The sequence below is a fragment of the Conger conger genome, chromosome 3 (assembly GCF_963514075.1).
Source record: "Conger conger chromosome 3, fConCon1.1, whole genome shotgun sequence".
NCBI classification, from domain to species: Eukaryota; Metazoa; Chordata; class Actinopteri; order Anguilliformes; family Congridae; genus Conger; species Conger conger.
This window is the reverse complement of record NC_083762.1, coordinates 6,148,590-6,169,434: the sequence shown is the minus strand read 5'-3', so window position 1 is coordinate 6,169,434 and position 20,845 is coordinate 6,148,590. Positions and strand designations below refer to the sequence as shown.

At 45.7% G+C, this 20,845-nt stretch overlaps 1 protein-coding gene across 1 annotated transcript; it reads left to right on the top strand.

Moving 5' to 3' along the window:
• Window positions 1–13,233: 13,233 nt before the first annotated feature.
• On the top strand, window positions 13,234–20,283 carry LOC133124558 (arylsulfatase I-like). The gene is made up of 2 exons (XM_061235856.1): window positions 13,234–13,869; window positions 18,465–20,283. Exons 1-2 carry the CDS (start codon window positions 13,550–13,552, stop codon window positions 19,855–19,857), a joined length of 1,713 nt encoding a protein of 570 aa, XP_061091840.1. The 5' UTR covers window positions 13,234–13,549; the 3' UTR covers window positions 19,858–20,283.
• The last annotated feature ends 562 nt before the right edge of the window (window positions 20,284–20,845 follow it).

The following is a 20,845-nucleotide window of genomic DNA, read 5'->3' as shown; positions in this document are numbered from 1 at the left end:
ACACATGCACACACACACACACGCACACACACACACACACGTACACACACACACACACACAGACATGTACACACACACAGACACACACGCACACACACAGACATGCACACACACACAAACACAGACACACACACACACACACAGACATGCACACACACACACATGCACACAGGCACACACACACAGACATACACACACACACACACGCACACACACACATACACACACATGCACACACACACACACACAGACATGTACACACACACAGACACACATACACAGACACGCACACACACAGACATGCACACACACACACAGACACACACACTATTTCACTCACACACATATACTTATACATACACACACTCTCACTCACTCACACAGACACATTCTCTCTCACTCTCACACACACATACTCTTTCACACTCACACACAACACTCACACACATACTCTCTCTAACACACACACACACACACACACACACAGTGCGGGAGGGCAAAGCTTGGCTGCTGCACATTCAAAGTGGATATAAAGGCTTCAGTATTCAGCGTGTTTCAGTGTTGGTGTTTTCATGCAGGCTTGGAGGCTATTTCACGCCAAGGCTCTGTCCTTTCCCCCAGGCGCACTGGAGATTATCTGCATGGCGGAGCTCTGATACAAACACCTCTAAACATTTCCACACCGGGTCCCCAAAGTCCACAAACAAAGGAGAAAAAAGTTTTTACACTTTAAAGAGCCTTTTCTTTCTCTCTCTAGACCAGGGGTGTCCAATCTCATGTGAAAAGTGTGGACTAATGCTACCTCATTCTACTTATCAATGTCCTGATTGAAAACCATGATGAGTTAATTATCACACAATCAGGTGTGAAAAATATGTCATACAAAAGGGAAAGCAATAAAATGACAGTAAGCAGTAATGCTATTAATACGCTCATTCTGGTCATGGGTCCTCCTGAGGCAATACATCAATACATTTACTTCCTCGAAAAGTAAGAAATAAACTGTTATTATCCGTATCATAACCGTATAAGGACACTTTAGCGCCACCTGGTGGGTCAGTGGAGAATTGAAATGCATGGCTGTTGAGAAATCCTTTGGTCAATTTCGCTGAACATGCCTTTGTGTTTAGTGGACAAGAGCACTGCTCAGGCTCTGTCCAAATGCAGCCCCCCCCCCCCCCCCCCCATGGCCCTGGGGCCCTGTGAAGAGTCAGTTCCCAGTTCCCCCCCACTGCGTTGCCCCCCGACAGTGGAGCAGCTGATGTTTTTGTATAAATTCACATCATCACCGCTGAACTGGACCGAGGCCACCTCCCTCTCTGACCGCCATTTCCTGGGCAAACACAGGGGAGGGGGAGTTGGTGCTGGGGGTGGAGGGGACGTAGCGTCGTGCACAGGTGCTAAAATAAGGCCTGCCTTTTAGAAACACACACATCTGCAGTCTGAGGCGGTGACAGCTGGAGCACTGATCAAACATATCAGAACTCGCTCTGCAGAGTGAGCAATATGTGTCTGTGTGCCTGATTGTGTGTGCGTGTGCGGTGTTTTTTTTGGAGGGAGGGGGGTAAGGGTTGGGGGTGGTTGGTATGGTATCTGAAACCTCACTGAGCAGATACATCCTGAGAAAGCTGCCACATTGGAGTGTAGGTGCGAGAAATATTAACAAGCTAATATTTTCTCTTTGAGAGAAAAGGCTTTTTTGCAGTGCCAAATTGCTCTGTTTCTGGCACTCTGGGTAGAATCAGCAAAGAAAACCAAGCCATCCTGCTCCACACATCCTTCTAAAAATCTTGGAAAAGGTTTCTAGATAATCAGCGAATTCACCTGCTAAATGTCAAAATCTCAGTATGCTGAGTGGTAGAGCCATGGTACATTTGGTTGTGCCAGAAAATTTTTTGTACTTTCTTTATAAACTGCGTGGGTGGTTAATAACGCACACACAAACACACTCTCTCTCTCTCACACAGACACACACACACACACATACACATAATCATAATCGTACACACACATACACACACGTTTTTATGTCAGAGGAACTTGATGTGACTTGTCCTTTTTTACTCTGCATGATCATAAATGATCTGGTTTCCCAGGAGATAATCCCGCTTCTTCATCTTTGACTTGAGGCACACAGGCCTTCCCAGGCCCCTCACTCATTTCCTTCTCCCAGTTTCCTTTCACTTTGTTGGCCCAGTCAGACTGTTTTGGAAATGGACCCAAACAGGGGACCTGCAGAATGTCCAGGCCTGGTATTGACTGCTCATTATTTCAGCACTATTTTTAATGATTACCTCCTAAGGCGCACAGACAGACTGCTTTTACAGTTATTTATGCTTTTAGTACCATGTGACAACAGGACAAGTCTTTCCCATATTCTTTTTCAAATAAAACTCACATAACCACTCTTCCAACATGCCAAAACTGTCTGGCCCATAAACATTATTTTAAAATGCATAAAGTAAAATTAATATATATATATATATATATATATATATATATATATATATATATATATATATAATTTCATGGTTCATGGTCCGGGGAAGGGGTACAGGTTTGGGTCTGTGCGATCAATAACAAATGAGTAAAAAACAAATGCAGGTTTGACCCACTCAAGCCTCTGACCTCTGAGGGCAATGAGCTCAATAATGCCCTCTGAGTGTAATGACCTCTATAACGACCTCTGAGTATAATTACCTCTATATGACCTTTGAGTGTAATGACCTCAATGATGACCTCTAAGGGTAATGACCTATATAATGACCTCTGAGTGTAATGACCTCCCAGATTGGATCTTAACTATGAGCAGGACTTATCCTCATAAGACCTGGAATTTATAGCTATATACATATGGGAACCCACCTCCGATTGAGGTTGAATGACTAGAAAAGAGCCCACTAAAGATGAAAGCGTGGCATTGCCTGTGCACAGTCTGGCTGGTCCAATGGGAGGTCAGAGTAAACAGCAGCTTTAATAATACTTCCAACTCTCCGCTTATGAATCTCTGACCCGCGAGCCGGAGTGCAGGTTTACCGGCAGGCTAGCTCTGATTAGAAAGGGCGCAGTGTTCACCGGACCAGCGGTTGAGTTTAATAACGGAATCTCTTCCTCTGCCAAGGACAACGTCTGATGCCGACGCAGCACTGAACTCGTCTTTTCATCTAATTATCCTCTTTCACCGTTTCCCCTGTGCTTTCCCGCTTTTCACCGGGAAAAGAGAGAATTTCCAGGTAACCACGGAACCAGCCAGCTTATGTGAGGTGAACCATAAAAAGCTGACGCTGGGTGTTTTGAAAATGTATATCACTAATACTGACTCAGTTCCTCCTCACCCCACCCACCTGAATATCAACACACTCAACTACACTGTTTTTATACGTTATTTCCAGCAATATCCCGCTGAAGCGATGATCAAATATCAGTAATGTTTCAACATCGCTCAAAGCATATCCCTTTCAGGGCACGGACATTGGCAACTAGCCCGGCTGCCAGAACCCACCCACCCACCACTTCAGGGCCTGCACACCCGGGAATGAGAACGATTTGGCATAGCTTGCAGACAAGATTTTGCTCTTTTTTTCTCTAACTAGCTAGCTGACGGCTTAGTGCAGAACTTCTGGGAGATGTACAGAGGAGTCATTGTGGAGACCCGGAGGTCTGCTGGTAATAATCTCGCAGCAGGAAATATAATGACCCATTGACTCATGTGAGTGGGGAGAGCTAGCCAGCTCCACAGAGAGAATGAGTGAATACCCCACTGCTAGCTGACATCAACCCGTCCCCAGCTTAAAAAGCTGACAGGAATTGATGGTGACCACAGCATACAAGGAATCAGGTGGTGGCATTCCTGGAATTGTGCGTCCAGTAGAGTAATGTGTCAATGGTGCTCTGTGTCAATAACCGTGAGTGTGTGTGTGTGCGTGTGTGTTTGTGTGTGTCAAATGTGGAAATGTGTCAGCAGTACAGCTGAATATGCATGTGTGTCTGTCTTTGCAAGTGTGTATGCCCGTGTCTGAGTGGGTGTTTGTGTGTGTTAGTGTGTGAGTTTGTGTGTGTGGGTGTCTGTTTGTGTGTGTTAGTGTGTGTGTGTGTCTGTTTTTGTGTGTGTGTGTGTATTTGTGTGTGTGTGGGTGTCTGTTTGTGTGTGTGTGGGTGGGTATCTGTTTGTGTGTGTTAGTGTGTGTGTGTGTGTTTTCGTGTGTGAGTGTGTGTCTTTATGTGTTAGTGTGTGTGTATCAGTGTGTATCAGCAGTGCACAAGTTTTCAGTGCTGGCAGTGTGGTTTCCTCCTCCAGAGGCTCCACTCCCACCTCTGGGTGTGAGTCACTGCGGTGATGTAATCAGCAGGGCTTTTCTCCACTCGACAGCACAGGTCATTTACACGGGGGATCGCTCATCCCACAGGAAACGTTCTAGGATTTTTTTTCAGGCATTTTAAGCGCTACTTCTACCAAATGTGCTACTTAAAAAGAATAATATGAGAGAATACTGAGTGTACGGATGGGATATGGCATTCTGGGCATAATACGGCTGACCCGATTGATGAGCTAGAGGCTGCGTCCCAATACTCTAAAACAATGTATCCTCCTTTCCTCCACTTGTCTCCTGCCCCCATTCTGACCACTGGCCGCTGGCCGCTGGCCGCAAAGGATTGTGGGCCTCTGGTTTCGCAGTGCTAATAGCGTGGGCACGAGTCAGACCGCACCCTGCAGGGACCTGTAGCCATTGGTGAGTATCCACCAATCAACATCGCCACTGTTCTGTTTGCTCTCACAAATGTGCCTCCTGATTGGCTGAGCTTCTTCCTGGATTCCGATTGAAACGTGGTAACCACAGAGCTTTCTGTTGTGTGGTCTCCCGCTGTGTGCAGAGGGATAGTGCAACAAACTGCCTTGTTCCACCACCAGGCGGACCTGCTTTCGACCGGTCTGAACCAGACTGACTGCAGAGGCGAAGAGATGTGATGTCCTCACGAACACACACGTATACACACAGACACACACACGTACGCGTATGCACTCATTCATGCAGGCAACACGCATAACTACCTCTTAAATCAATAACATTTTTGAGTGATGGGTTGTTTCTTTGGGCCATTTCCCGCTTAAAGGTATGTATAATTAGATTAGAAAAATTAGAAACCGCCACAAAGTTTACTGGGCATCGAGGCTTGGCGATTCGTCAGATTCAAGATAAAAATAAATTCTGAAAACTTAAAAATATATTAAAAGATGCGCAATAAAAATAAAGTTTAAAAAAAGATGCCCTCCACAAACCAAATCATATTTATTGTAGATTTTTGTGGGGCAGGGGTTAGAGTGTTTCTTATTTGCTTAGTGGAAACCAATATATCCTTAAAACTATTCCTGGGTTTATATCTGGATGACATTGTGGCATTGTATGCACAGGCACCCACCCAAGTGCACACACACACATACATGCACACACATGCACACACACATGCACAAACACACGTACACACATATACACATGCACACATACACATGCACACACACACATACACACGCACACACACGCATACACATGCACAAACACACACATACACACGCAAACACACATACACATGCACACACATACACACACACATACATACACATGCACACACACACGCACAAACACACGTACACACACATACACATGCACACACACATAAACGTACAATATATTCTCGTGCAATTTGAGAGAGGGTGCTTTAAATTCATCCGTTTCAGAGCTGGCAGGCTTCTGCTAACCGAGAAATCAAATTTCAACAACTGTCAGAAATAAATGCACCATGGGTAATATATTAAGTGCGGATACTAGAGAGCCCAGGGAACCAAATTCTTTGCCCTTTTAAAGCAATTACTGTACCCAAACAAAAAAAGGAGGAAACTGGTGAACCTTGTTCTATACGAAAACCTTTTATTATTAAAAAGTTAAAAAAAAAGTTTTTATTAAAGCAGGTGTGGTAATAAAGTTATATACCCATGACGTATGTATGACTAATGCAGGGATCTAAAATTTTAAAGTTTAAAGTGCAGAGGTGTAAAACCCGGATTCAGAAAGTAAAAGTCCTCTCCAGTATTTCACTCCGATCAACTGCATGTACTCATTAACACAGCCCTTCAGCCAGGAGGTAGGACTGATTACTGAGATCAGCAGGCTGAGTTCATGGGCGGAAGAAACACATTGATTTTGGGTTGCCAAGGCAATACCAGGAAAGGCCGAACGGAGAGGCTCTGGGGGGAGTTCCTCCTCACTCTCCCTAGGGCAGGGGTGACCAACCCTGTTCCTGGAGATCTACCATTCTGTATGTTTTCACTCCAACCCTAACAAAGCACACCTCATTCAACAACTAGAGCAAGGCTGCCCAACCCTGTTCCTGGAGATCTACCATTCTGTAGGTTTTCACTCCAACCCTAACAAAGCACACCTCATTCAACAGCTAGAGCAGGGCTGCCCAACCCTGTTCCTGGAGCTCTACCATTTTGTATGTTTTCACTCCAACCCTAACAAAGCACACCTCATTCAACAGCTAGAGCAGGGCTGCCCAACCCTGTTCCTGGAGATCTACCATCCTGTAGGTTTTCACTCCAACCCTAACAAAGCACACCTCATTCAACAGCTAGAGCAGGGCTGCCCAACCCTGTTCCTGGAGATCTACCATCCTGTAGGTTTTCACTCCAACCCTAACAAAGCACACCTCATTCAACAGTGGCAGATCTCATTGAGCTGCTAATTAGCAGAATCAGGTGTGCCAAATTAGGGTTGAAATGAAAACCTGTATGACGGTAGATCTCCAGGAGCAGGGTTTGGGAACCACAGACCACAGAAAGAGAAATGATGTTGGAAAAAACTTCAAACTTCAAACTTCAAAAAGCACTTCAAAAGTGGTTTCAGTCACATAAAATGTAGTGGGACTCCAGCACCCACATATTGGCAGAAGGAATCCACATCTGTCTAGCTGAAAGGTCCATGTGTTTATTAAAGGTACAATAGGTAATTTCATACGTCTAACGCTCAAGAGAGGAATAGCAGCAACAAACACCTTCAAACCACAACACTGTTTATCCACCCCCCTTCTCTGTAAACGAGCTGGCGTTGAAACGCCATTGGCTGTGGCAATTAGAAACAATTTTCAACCAATGAGCTTGAATTATTGTACAGCTATACAATGTTGTAGAGTGTCGGGCCGTCAACTGTATATTTTGAAACCCAAATTTAAGGACAATAAACACAGGCAGAGGGTGTGTCAGTGAAACCTTTTCAATGATAGTTAGGGATTTACAATGGTCTTGTAACAATGTTTTAACACAAATATCTTACCTATTGTACCTTTAAAGCTATGGAGAGGAGGGGCATGGTCACTGAGAGGAGAAATCATTCATTCAAATTGTTGAGGAAAGGACCACTGTGATACAGCACTCTATTACATGCTGCGTGGAGAGAATTCACATTACATTACATGGCATTTAGCAGACGCTCTTATCTAGAGCGACGTACGACAAAGTGCAGTTCAAACACAAGTACAAGTGCGAAGAGGACCTGAGAGGACAGTACAGTTCCGAGTCCTAGCGTAACCATACAGATATAATCGGAAACCTTGAAGAATACATCAACTTCCAAACTAGCATACTACGGTTGGCAGCTAGAATACCCGGAGTACAACAATACAATAACTAATACAAAAAACAACAATATCTATACAACTATATAAGTGCCATTACAGTCTACACGTTTACAATAGCAGCACGGTGCAAGCTCTCTGTGATATATTTACTCTGTGCTTTACATCAAAACTATATGCTTGGCAAATTCTGCTGTTGTACATATTCTTCTTGTTCCTGCTGAATCAATGCTTCAGCAAAACATCTTTATCATATATCTGGGCAAAGCAACTTTATCTGACTGCTGACAAACAGACACAAGCACATGTGATTGCTGAAAAGTCATTCCTTACATTACATTACATGAATGGCAGTTGGCAGACGCTCTTACCCAGAGCAAACATACAGTTGATTAGACTAAGCGGGAGACAATCTTCCCCTGGAGCAATGCAGGGTTAAGGGCCTTGCTCAAGGGCCCAACGGCTGTACGGATCTTATTGTGGCTACACCGGGGATCAAACCATGACCTAGCGTGTCCCAGTCATGTACCTGATCCACAACAGGCCACCCATAAGTGTACATAGTCTTCCACACTAACTGGGTGTGTTAACATGCTTAAAGTGCATCCACCCACCAACCCATTCTTTTATTCCCCTTTGGACCTATCATTGGCTATTAAAAGGAATCGAATAGAGAAATGTATACTCCCACAGTTGTATTGTGCTGAGGAAAAATACCATTGAAAAGTCCATGTTTGATTTAGAGGTGGCATTAAAAAACTACTGAATTCAGTCATGGTCTGCAGACTGTTTATTTGTTCGTTGATTTAGTAGTGGGCCACAGCCCTCTTGCTCAGAGTAAGTTAAAAGACATATTTGGTGATGGAAAGAGCAGGAAAGTGAAAATATATGGTTATAAGAGATGCATTTCCGTAAAACACGTTCTTCTACCCTGCCGTGAGCAGTTCTCGCAGATAGCCTAGCTATTGTGCAGAACCAAGATTTGTCGGAATTAGAAACATTTTCTCTCTTGGGCTTTCCATCAGATCCGCGGACAAAACCAGGAAGCAGTCCCACCTGAGGGCGTGCAGCCCATTGACATCCTGATGGGCTTCCTCCTGGGGAGAAAGGACCCAACATCGCTGCCACCTGCAAACCGCTTCAAAAACTCACAACCCTCCAGCCCTGCTCGTGAGATTTAACTCCCAACGCGGGCCTCTTTCGGTCATTTTATCTCAAGCCTCAAAATGTAAATAGCTGACCTGCCTTCCAAATAAACAAAGCCTAGAGGTGCGGAAGACAACCTCAGAAACTGACTCTCAGTTTCATGGCTGAGAACACATCCTGTTCATCATTTTCCTCAGGAACAGCCAAAGACTTACTTTCTCTTCGCTACAGAAAATAGTTTTCTCCTTTTTTCTTGTCCTTGCTGCCGGTCGGTCGACCATCTTAGAACATTCCAACCCGGTAAAGGTTCCTTCTCGGAGCTCAGAGCAGAAGTTAGGAACTCCCGCCTCTGAGCAAGGAGACACGAGCGCGGATCCTTTGCAGGGTTTTTTTTTTCCAGAGAGCCTGACGTATAAATGATCGACCCGTGGGTCCACCTCTCCCCATCTGCCGCGTCTGTAGCCGACACGGCTTCGAACTGACATTTGAAAGAGCGAGGACAGTTTCTCAAATTCCCTGTCCTCACTTCTTCTTCCAGCCTAATTTTTCCAGCCTCCCCTGAGGGGTGGAGCTAGGAGTAGAAAGAAGGAGCAAGGAACAGAAAAAGAATTGTGATTGCAATGAGCCCCCGGGTCAGAAGCAGTCTGTTCTTGGGCAAGAGCCATTCTGATAGCTGAACGAAAGGCCGAGTGATTGGCTGCTGAGGTCACATGACCAAGCTTGCTGAAGGGAGCCTTTTCAGTAAGGTATCCCACCTCCCTCGGGGGGTAATCTGCAACGCTCGGAAGTGTGTTGGCACTTTCCCGGAGCTCCACGCGTCCGTTTGTGCCGCAGCGGAACGTAAAGGGCTTCAGGTAATTGGGTTTACAGCGCACCGTAAAATTACAGAGCGTTTCCTTTCACTGTCCCCAGCGGAGCAGCTACCCCAAAGAAATTGTGTGAAATGAAAAGAAGGGCCCTTTTAAATCGAATGCAACAGCGCTGAAGGATGGTAACAACTAGGAGTTAAAGAAGGCTTTTAATTAAAGAAAGTTGTTTGTTGTGCTGTAGCTCTAATTATCTGACCACACAGGGCAGACCTGGGTCAAATTCAAATCCTGAAAATTTAAGTAAGTATTTGTCCTGTATTTCAGTGGTACCATATGTCAATGGGTTTTCTGCCTGTAATTATAATTACTGTAGGTTCTCATTCTCTGCAACAAATGGTAAATGGTTGGGATTTATATCGTGCCTTTATCCAAAGCGATGTACAATTGATGCTTCTCATTCATCCATTCATACACACACTCACACACCAAACGGTGATTGGCTGCCATGCAAGGCACAAACCAGCTCGTTAGGTGTCTTGCTCAGTGATGCATTTGGGGGTTAGTTGTCTTGCTCAGTGACACTTCGACACACCCAGGGTGGGATTGAACCGGCAACCCTCCAACTGCCAGATGACTGCTCTTACTGCCTGGGCCAATGTCAGCCCCTCAAACAACAAAAATCTCTATTTAAATTTTCTTTGTCAGTAAACAAACAAAAGTCATAGCTCTGTCACATCACCTCTGTTTCCATCTCACACGATACACTCATGCACACTTCTTCATAGACTCCCTCTCAATGGTCTGTGGACATTCAAGAGGCAAACACTGTTCATTTAGCCAATAGCATGGATTACATTGCATGTGGGAGTAATTTCATCCAACGTCGAGAAGTCATTGTGTTTTACACCTTCTAAAATAATGACTTTAATATAATTCAGATGACAGCATGAATCATGCTTATCCAGGGATTTTTGGAAAGCTGTGACAAGATGTAGCTGACGAGAACCAGAGCTGGTCATAAATAAACAAAAGATGACATTATACCATTTAGTTTGCTGGTTCATATAGCATTTATGGTTCATTGGTTGCATTTCAAGTACATTTTACGAGTACATCCTGTCGAATACATAAGAATAAAATCCATTTCTTTAATTTCCTTCATTTAAATGTATGGCAGAATTTCATTTTTTGTACTGTACCAACATTACTAACCTGCTCAAAGTCCAGTGGCTATACAATTGAACAGGATAATTTGTATTTGTTCATGTAAAGCACTTTTCAAAATTTGCGTAGTAAAACTACAGCCCCCAGGATAAATGTGAAGTTACATGTCATGTCATGTGGCTGACACTTTTATCCAAAGCGACTTACAGTTGATAAGACTAAGCAGGAGACAATCCTCACCGGGAGCAATGCAGGGTTAAGGGCCTTGCTCAAGGGCCCAACAGCTGTGCGGATCTTATTGTGGCTACACCGGGGATCGAACCACAAAGCTTGCGGGTCCCAGTCACGTACCTTAACCACAGGCCGCCCTTGGAATGTTGGCCACAGGCATTCTTTAGAGAACATGGCCACTCCCCGTCCCCTCCTTCCGGCGTCTTTGCGTTCTTTAGAGAACATGGCCACTCCCCGTCCCCTCCTTCCGGCGTCTTTGCGCAATCGGGCCCGGATCTGACCTTTCCTTTTAAAGCAAGACACCCGGGATCCCAGCCAGGTGCAGCCTCCTCCCCTCCACCGAAAAAACGAGAGAAAACAGATCAACACACCAAAAACAAGCACGACACAAGCGATTATTCATACCAAAGCTGCTCAAACCACAAGTTCAGAGTGGCACGACTCCAACTCTATGCCATGGGCATTTATTTATTTACTTAAGAAATAAACTTTTTTTTACTTTTTTTGCTATGTCAGCTTACTCAACCCTGGTCACTCGAGTTTAAGCCCTTTCAACTAGATCTTACCTCTTTCTGTTTGTGGCACTATTTCTGTCTCTGCAACACTATCCATTCCACCATTTACCCCAAGTCCCCAAAATGCAATTTGCCCTCTAAGGTGAGCTGGAGTAGTCCTTTTTTACAGTTTTCTTCAGCAACAAAAACGACCTGTGAACACTTTGGTTAATTACCATGGGTGTGTAAACACATTTTATCGCACATCTGATGCTTAGGAACTACACCCTTTTTGTGAACTAAGAGGTCTTGTTCTGAAACTTGACTAAAACCTTCACTATTAAACCTGGCCTTGAAACTCACAGCACAGCGGGGTCCCAATAGTGTCCTAGAACCACTCCGGGCTAACAATCAATTCGTGGGGTAGCAATTCCCCCCCCCCCGCGCAGGCAGAGTCCGCCGGGGTCTCGTACGCAGAGATTGTGGAGCGTCACACTACAGTGGTCACTTGCCAGACGACATTCCTGGCAGTTTGTTGGCTGCACTTCAACGCTGGACGCAGATGTTATCGCGAGGGTTTTTTTTTTTTTTTTTTTTTTTTTTTTTATCCCCGTGGCACCGCTCGTGAAAAAACACAACTCTACCGTTCCCTATCAGCACTCGAGTGTGCCTAGAACAACAGCAATAAAGGGGGTTTTGTGAGCCAGGAGGTTTTGAGAACACTCCAGCTCTGTGTTGGGGTCCGTGGGGGCCCCCCTGAGCTGACGAGGGCTGCGTTTTTGGTATGACAGGGGTCCCCCTGGGTGCACCCTGAATTATAAGGCTCACGCACACACACACACAGCACACACAGAAACGTTTCACTTCAGAATCTCCACAGTGCCAGCTTTCAAATGCTGCTCTCCTCGGCGAGGCACGTCAATCAAACTGATTTCGCTCCTGGTTATCGGTCTATGTTGTGGACAGCCCACGACAAAGCACAAGAATCCCCCTAAATTATGTGATTAAATCAAGGAATAATGAACTGTAGCCTTTATGCCGCATATGTGAATACTGTAGTGCTGATAATTAAATTAAATTAAATAGCTGAGGTCAGAATACCAAATACAGTACATCAGCATCTTTCCCCTTTCAAAAATTAATAAGAAAAAGACCAAGTAGTCTATCTGTACCAGAATATATTGTGTGTATGAATGTATATTCTGCATTTGACCATTCCCAAAGTCAGCTAAGAAGCTGTATTTAAATCATTCAGAAAATAGGTGGCAATAAACCTGCTTATTTTTTTCCAGTAAGACATCTAACATTTTGGTATTCTGTTTAATGTTTTGAAAGGTGTGATTTAAAAAACGTAGTCAGCATATAAATTCCTAAAAATGATGTTTAGTCTTAAACGTAGTAGCTACTCCTGGTTATAGATTAATGCCATCTTTTTGGTATTTCTGTTATCGGTTGCTGTAGCCATGAGGTAAACATAAACAGTGATGTAATTCTTGGAAAGGAGAAAGCCAGAAAATAAAAGCGGGACACAACTAGCAAACGGTCAGAAGAAAAATCCGTTAAGGGGCAGGGGGTTGTTGGAGCGCTGAAGAGTCACAATATTCCGTTTCTCTCAACGTCGCGATTCTGCCTGCATGCCGGGAGGTTTTCTTAACGTCTTTAATTCAATTGGCTGGTGGTGAGTTTTCAATCGGGCGGGGTTAATATAACCACAAAGAGGGGGGGGGGGAGTTTTGATGGAGTTTTTGAAGACTCAGAAGTTACTCTTTTGGAGAGCTTGTTTCACATCTGGATGAAAGGGACTGCACAGATGCGCAATGATCCGGTGAATTAAAATGATTGTGCAGATCTGAATTGCTCATTACTGTAAGGACAACAGCTTGACTGTAGGCTATATGTCTTCCCTGAACTCTAATGCTTCTTGAATATTTTTATTTCAACGAAATTTCTGCCTTTTCCGGACAGGAGTCAGCATCAAAGTCAATATTTTCAGATAGACTGTTAATGTCAGTCAATAGGCGACAATGAATTCTGGCAGATAAAGCAAATTGCAAATTTAGCTCCTTTTGAAGAGCCATGTATTCCCTTACCGGATTTTCGGTGGTCAGCTTGTTGAGTTTTGGTTACCTGTCCTGGGACTGGACAAAGCCCAACCAGGTGGAAAACGAGTCGGTCTTGGACTTCAAGGACAAAGGGTCTCCGTTCGCGCCCCGAAAGCAACCCCCTCACATCATCTTTATTCTGACCGATGACCAGGGCTTTCACGACATCGGCTACCACGGCTCTGACATCCGGACGCCGACGCTGGACAAGCTCGCCGCGGAGGGCGTGAAGCTGGAGAACTACTACGTCCAGCCGATCTGCACGCCGTCACGCAGTCAGCTGATCACGGGCAGGTACGTTTTTATTTTTCGTCCCCCCTGGAGTGACGCTCGCGCCCGTACAAATCGAAATCTAGTTGGAAAAGTGAAATGATGACAATGGCATTATCATACATTTCTTGAGAATACAGGGAGAGCTTCAATTTTTTTTTATTTTAAATAATGTAAACACAATATTCGAATGAAACAATTGGCCCAGACTGCGTTTATTTTGGTTCATTGTACACGCTATGGCCTATTATGCATCGAATAGAACACACGTGCCTCGTTGACCACTTTAATTACAGAAACGATTAGCCTAATCAGCAGTATTAATAATGAATAAATTTAGTCCGCATGTTATCTATCCTTAATTCCAAGTGAGTCGTTATGAAAATTACACCAGCATTAGAATTATATACAGAATACATATTATATATGCACATATACACTCAGTGAGCAATTTATTAGGTAGACCTGTACACCAGCTTGTTAATGCAAATATTTAATCATGTGGGCAACAACTAAATACATAAAAGCATGCAGACATGGCCAAGAGGTTCAATTGTTTTTCAGACAAAATGTCAGAATGGAGAAGAAAGGTGATCTAAGTGACTTTGAAAGTGGATGATTGTTGGTGGCAGACAGCGTGGTTTGAGTATCACAACAGTCAGTTTGTAGAGAATGGTGCGAAAAACAAAAAACATCCAGTGAACAGTGCTTCTTCAGACAAAAACGTCTTGTTAATGAGAGAGGTCAGAGGAGAAGGGCCAGACTGGTCAAAGCTGACAGGAAGGTGACAGTAATGCAAATAACCGCACCTTACAACAGTGGTATGCAGAAGAGCATCTCTGAAGACACAACGTGTCAAACCTCTAAGTGGATAGGCTACAGCAGCAGAAGACCAATAAGCCTAAAAAATAAGTAATAAATACCTATTAAAGTGCTCACTGAGTGTATGTTACTCAATGGTAGCTATATCAAGTATATTATTATGAAGATCTAGAGAAAAACTGTTCACTCATTCAAAAATGGGCGTAGGTAGAGAGAGAGAGAGTATTTTAAACACAACCACTTGCAAATTTGTCATTTAAAAAGAAGACTGTGATTAAAATAAGTAGAACGAAGAAGAACTCTCCTGAGCAACCTATGAAAATACTCTTCTTCGCTTAGACTGTCTGTTTTACTGGCTGGGTTAATAGCCCACCTCAGGCTATGATTGACCCAACCACTAGCAATGATGTATCCTCATTGATTTCCCATTGGCAGCATATTTCTATTTAGCCTGACTTTAACTCCTGACACCCATAGAGAGTGAGGTCCCCCACTATAGCCGGGTTCCTCCTGAGATTCAAGTCTTTCTAGATCCCTCTGGGTATACCTCATATGCATTATTTTTTTTTGGGGGGGTGGATTTAAGCTCTGCCTTATCCCAATTTTCCAACGCCTCATTTTGTGATGGTGTTTCTGTGAAACTGTTACTGTACCAATAAGATTGAATTGACCTTAATTAGTAGCATATAGGTCTTATTGACTAGACAACATAAAATAATGCCGATTGTCTGCGACTGTGTAAGACATTAAACGGGTGTGAAACACTGGGTGGTGAAAGCTTTCCTGTGCTAAGAAACGATGTGCAGAGACACACGGCGAGTGACCCCAGCGGCAAAGCAAGCGAAAGAGGGAAAGGACTCATTTCCCTCTCAGACTGTAGAACAGCTACCTGCTGCAGGGGCAGAGGACCTATGGATTGGGCACCAGGTTGGGCAGTCACGCCTGCGTGTGCCAGAGAGGGTCGGGAACTGACAACCATCGGCCTTCCCCACTTTTGAGGCACTGGGGGTATGACATAAAAACAGCTGACTGGACAGGTGCTCATTCAACAACAACAACAACAACAACAACAACAACAATCGATGGGTCTTTGACATTTTCTTTGGCGAATGGTGGCCCCTCTCTTTCCTGGCGATGAGATCTGACACTGTCAAAGAGGCAGGTTCTCAGAACTCCTGGGTGAAGCCGGACTAATTAGTCAGTAATTACTTCTGGGATCAAATGAGACTTCCTGTTTTCTGCTCTTCCTTCCTAAAGTAAATAAAGAAATAAACATGAGATTTCCTGTGGATGCTTGTGTGCATGTGTACATGTGCATACGTGTGTGTGTGTGTGCGCGTGTGTGTGTACATGTTTGTGCTTGTGTGTACATGTGTGTTCTTGTGTGTACATGTGTGTGTGTGTGCTTGTGTCTATATGTGTGTGCGTGTGTGTGTGTGTGTGTGCGCACGTGTGTGCGTGTGTATGTGTGTGCATGTGTGTGCCTGTGTGTGTGCTTGTGTGTATATGTGTATGCGGATGTGTGTGCTTGCATGTGTGTGCGTGTGTGTGCGTGTGTGTGCGTGTGCGTGTGTGTGTGCATGCGTGTGTGTGCGTGTGTGCGTGTGTGCGTGTGTGTGTGTGTGTGTGTGTGTGTGTGTGTATGTGTGTGTGTGGAGATGGGGGTGAGCCGGGGTCACTGGTTACTGGTCCCAGTCCCCCTCTGAGTGAATGTGTGTCCTGTGGAACAGAAGCTGGCTGAGGTGTTTACTCTGGGGCTGGGCCCGTGGATATCTTCCCCAAGAGGGTAACAGCTGTTCCACCACCCAGGATAACAGCGGCATGATGTCATGAAGAATGTGCTGTGTGATTTTTTAAGACGGAGGCTTGCAGCCTTCATAGGACTAGATCTCAGTGTTTTTGGTAGTGTTTTCAGGTAAATATAATGCACATTTTCTGTACAGTAATGGTAAGGGAAATGGGCCTGTAGTTGCTAGTTTCATTCCAAATAAAGATACCCTTCATTGGGTGGCACAGTGGTGCAGTGAATAGCACTGTTGCCTCATCGCAAGAATCCCGACTAGGGCCTTGCTGTGTGGAGATTACATGTTCTCTCAGTGTCTACATGGCTTTCCTCCAAGTACCCCGGTTTCCTCCTATAATACAAAGACATGCATATTAGGCTACTTGGGGGGGCATTAACAGGGCTTTGCTGCGAAAGAGCATGCATGCTCTGTCATTATTAACCTTTGGTTAACCAGCAATGTCCCATTGAGATTAAAAATCTCTTTTTCAAGAGAGACATGGGGGAGACCTGTATAAATGGATTCTATGTGAAAATAAGAGTTGCTATGTTGCTTTCATCTTTTGTTTTGGTTTATACCTATGTGTTATTTGCAAATCAGCCTGTGGCTCCGCAGATAGTTTTAGATTCACTGTGGAGACATAATCTGTTTTGTTGTTTGTTTTGTCACTTCCTGTGGCTCATTATATTGTCAGAACCAATGAGAGTCTGAGATTTGATGTGGTCCAACAGCAGTGCATGTAATGACTTGAGATGTATCTGCTTGACCAAGAGACTGACGTGCAGTTGATCCATTCAGCATGTGTTCTCAGCTTCGGCTCACAAACGAAAGCAAATGAACAAATAAGCGTGTGTTTTGCACTGGAAACAAATAACACAGGCCACTGCTCCCAGTGTAACTGGTCCATGGGCCAGTTCAGACACTGTGAGGCTGTGAGGGTCACGACACAGGAAACTCACACAGCATGCCATCTTTTGTGTGTGTATGCACTGCATGAATGGGCCTGTTAAAGCAGCTTTAAAGCTGTTGAATGACGGCCGATCCTGCCCAAGGTTTTAAAGATAACCTCGTTCCTAAGAATCATGAAAAAAAATCCATTGATGTGAAGATTTAATTCACAGCCCAGGCAACTGATTGAATCTTGCCGGCAAAAGTGTTCACATCAAGGTTGCAACGTGACCAGGCAAGGTGTTTAAAGTCTATGCAAGCATTTTTTACCCTCTCTTAAGCTAAGAGCATCTGTTTAGTTTAAATGCAACTCTTATCCTTACCAAGACCCCTATTGGTGTGCACAAGTGCAGTATTTTAGCACATGTACGACATTTTTCAGGATTCCCCCACTGGGACAGTACCCCTGTTTTCTTCCATCCTGCCCATGTTCATGTGGGTGTCGGCTGGGTACTCTGATGTAACTATATATAATGTAGTACCCAATTTAACATTTTAATATTGTAAGTTGTTCTGAATCAGTGCCAAATTATATCGGCTTACTGCCTGAAACAGTGGTTTCCATGCCTGGTCCTGGAGATTTACCATCCTGTGGGTTTTCATTTCAACCCTAATATAATTTGGCACACCTGACTGGCAGTATCTCTAAAATCTCAAGATCTCTAGTTGTTGAATGAGATTTGCTTTGTTAGGGATGGAGTGACAATCTACAGGATTTTAGTCCAGGAACAGGTTTGGGCAACCTTGCTCTAGTTGTTGAATGAGGTGTGCTTTATTAGAGTTGGAGTGAAAACCTACAGGATGGTAGATATCCAGGAACAGGGTTGGGCAGCCCTGCTCTAGCTGTTGAATGAGGTGTGCTTCATTAGAGTTGGAGTGAAAACCTAGAGGATGGTAGATCTCCAGGAACAGGGTTGGGCAGCCCTGCTCTAGTTGTTGAATGAGGTGTGCTTTATTAGAGTTGGAGTGAAAACCTAGAGGATGGTAGATCTCCATGAACAGGGTTGGGGAGCACTGGTCTAAAGTCCACTGCAGCCATGTTAATTGTTTCCCTCTTTCCTCCAGGTACCAGATCCACACGGGCTTACAGCACTCAATAATTCGGCCTCGGCAGCCCAACTGCCTGCCCCTGGACCAGGCTACCCTGCCCCAGAAGCTGCAGGAGGTGGGCTACGCCACCCACATGGTGGGCAAGTGGCACCTGGGCTTCTACAAGAGGGACTGCCTGCCCACCCGGCGCGGGTTCGACACCTACTTCGGGTCGCTGACGGGCAGCATGGACTACTACACCTACGACGCCTGCGATGGGCCAGGGATGTGCGGCTACGACCTGCACGAGGGCGAGGGCGTGGCCTGGGGCAGGGGGGGCAAGTACTCCACCCACCTCTACACCCAGCGGGTGCGCAAGATCCTGGCGGCCCACGACCCCCGCCGGCCCGTCTTCATCTTCCTGTCCTTCCAGGCCGTTCACACCCCGCTGCAGTGCCCGAAAGAGTACCTGCACCCGTACCGGGACGTGGTGAACGTGGCCCGCAGGAAGTACTCCGGCATGGTCTCCGCGGTGGACGAGGCGGTCCGAAACGTGACCTACGCCCTGCGCAAGTACGGCTACTACCAGAACAGCGTCATCGTCTTCTCCAGCGACAACGGGGGCCAGCCCTTCTCCGGCGGGAGCAACTGGCCACTGAGGGGACGCAAGGGCACTTATTGGGAGGGGGGCATCCGCGGATTGGGGTTTGTCCACAGCCCCTTGCTCCGGCGCAGGAGGAGGGTGAGTCGGGCCTTGGTGCACATCACGGACTGGTACCCCACACTGGTGGGGTTGGCGGGCGGCAACGTGTCTGCCATCGACGGGCTGGACGGGCACGACGTGTGGCCGGCCATCAGCGAGGGGAAGGAGTCCCCGCGGATGGAGATCCTCCACAACATCGACCCGCTCTACAACCCCGCCAAGCACGGCTCCTGGCAAGACGGCTTCCGGCTCTGGAACACGGCGGTCCAGGCCTCCATCCGCTCCGGCGACTGGAAGCTGCTGACCGGCGACCCGGGCTACGGGGACTGGTTCCCGCCGCAGACGCTGGCCGGCTTCCCGGGAAGCTGGTGGGACCTGGAACGCCGCACGGACCTCAGGAAGTCCGTGTGGCTCTTCAACATCACCGGCGACCCCTACGAGCGATACGACCAGGCCGCCCAGAGGCCCGACGTGGTGAAGGAGCTGCTGGCGCGCCTGGCCCACTACAACCGCACCGCCATCCCCGTCCGGTACCCGGCAGAGGACCCACGGGCCAATCCCGAACTCAACGGGGGCGCGTGGGGGCCCTGGGCGGGGGACGATGAGGTGGACAACTGGGACAGGTTGTTCGACAAGAAGAGCAAGGCCAAGAAGAAATGCAAGATTTGCAAACTGAGGTCCTTCTTCCGCAAACACAACGGCGGGATCATGTCCAACAGAATATAGCCTGGCGGCGTTGACTCAAGCTGAGGCCTGTCCAACCCTGTTCCTGGAGGGCCGTGTGCTGCTAGTTTTTATTTCCCCCCTATAATCGCCCACCAGTGATGATCCAAAGGAACCTGGTGAGGTGAATTAAGTAATTAAATGATTTAATGAACCCTTTGGGTTCTTTTGGAATGTTTTCTTTCCAAGATTCTAGAGTCAGCGTTCTAGAACTCGATTGCTGCCAATTACCAGTATTGATTGTGACATCAGTGTTAGAATGTTCAGTTTGGCATTGTAATCACATATGTGTGATCTCTTTAGGGGTTTCAAATGTGAGTAACTGTGAAAGCCAGCACATCACTCATGAGGCCCTCCAAGCCCAGGTTTGAGTAATCTTGCACCACGCCATCCTCTTAACCGTCTGACGTTGTGTTGTCGCCACCTTGTAATGACATAAAGCAAAATTGCACCAAAATTGCACCAAAATTGCACCAAATGCATCTGGCCGTTTTACTGTGGCAGCTGAGTGATCTTTACGGGAGGTTGACGTCTTCCACCGTTTACTTCGTGAACCGGTTGCCTTTACTTGTAGTCTGTCTACTCGACTTGTTACGCCCGACTGGTTTTACTGTCAGCCGGAGACAAAGAAATGGCATATTTTGATCTTGAGTGTCTTTAGGCGTCCCTCTCAAGAGGCAGTTTGAAAGTAATGTTGTTTTTATTGATGTGTAATCTAACAGAGTGTCAGTGTTAGGGTGCACCGAGGGTGGAGGACACGAAGGATGAGGGACTGCGGTGATGAGGTGCTGAAGATGTATTTTATTTACAGGTGTGATGGTGGCGGTGCAGAAATATTAACAGTGACAATGACAAAATAATAATAATAATAATAATAATAATAATAAACTTAAGAAGAAAACTGAACAACACAAACAAAAGAAAATGCGAATGAAAATGCCGTGTACTTTGGCTATGCCTGAAAAGTAGGCCCATGACCCTCCACCTCCAC

Coding starts and splice junctions, on each gene's coding strand:
- LOC133124558 (XM_061235856.1), top strand. CDS start 13,550: ATGTATTCCCTTACCGGATTTTCGGTGGTCAGCTTGTTGAGTTTTGGT. Junction 13,870..18,464: donor AGTCAGCTGATCACGGGCAG/GTACGTTTTTAT, acceptor TCTTTCCTCCAG/GTACCAGATCCACACGGGCT.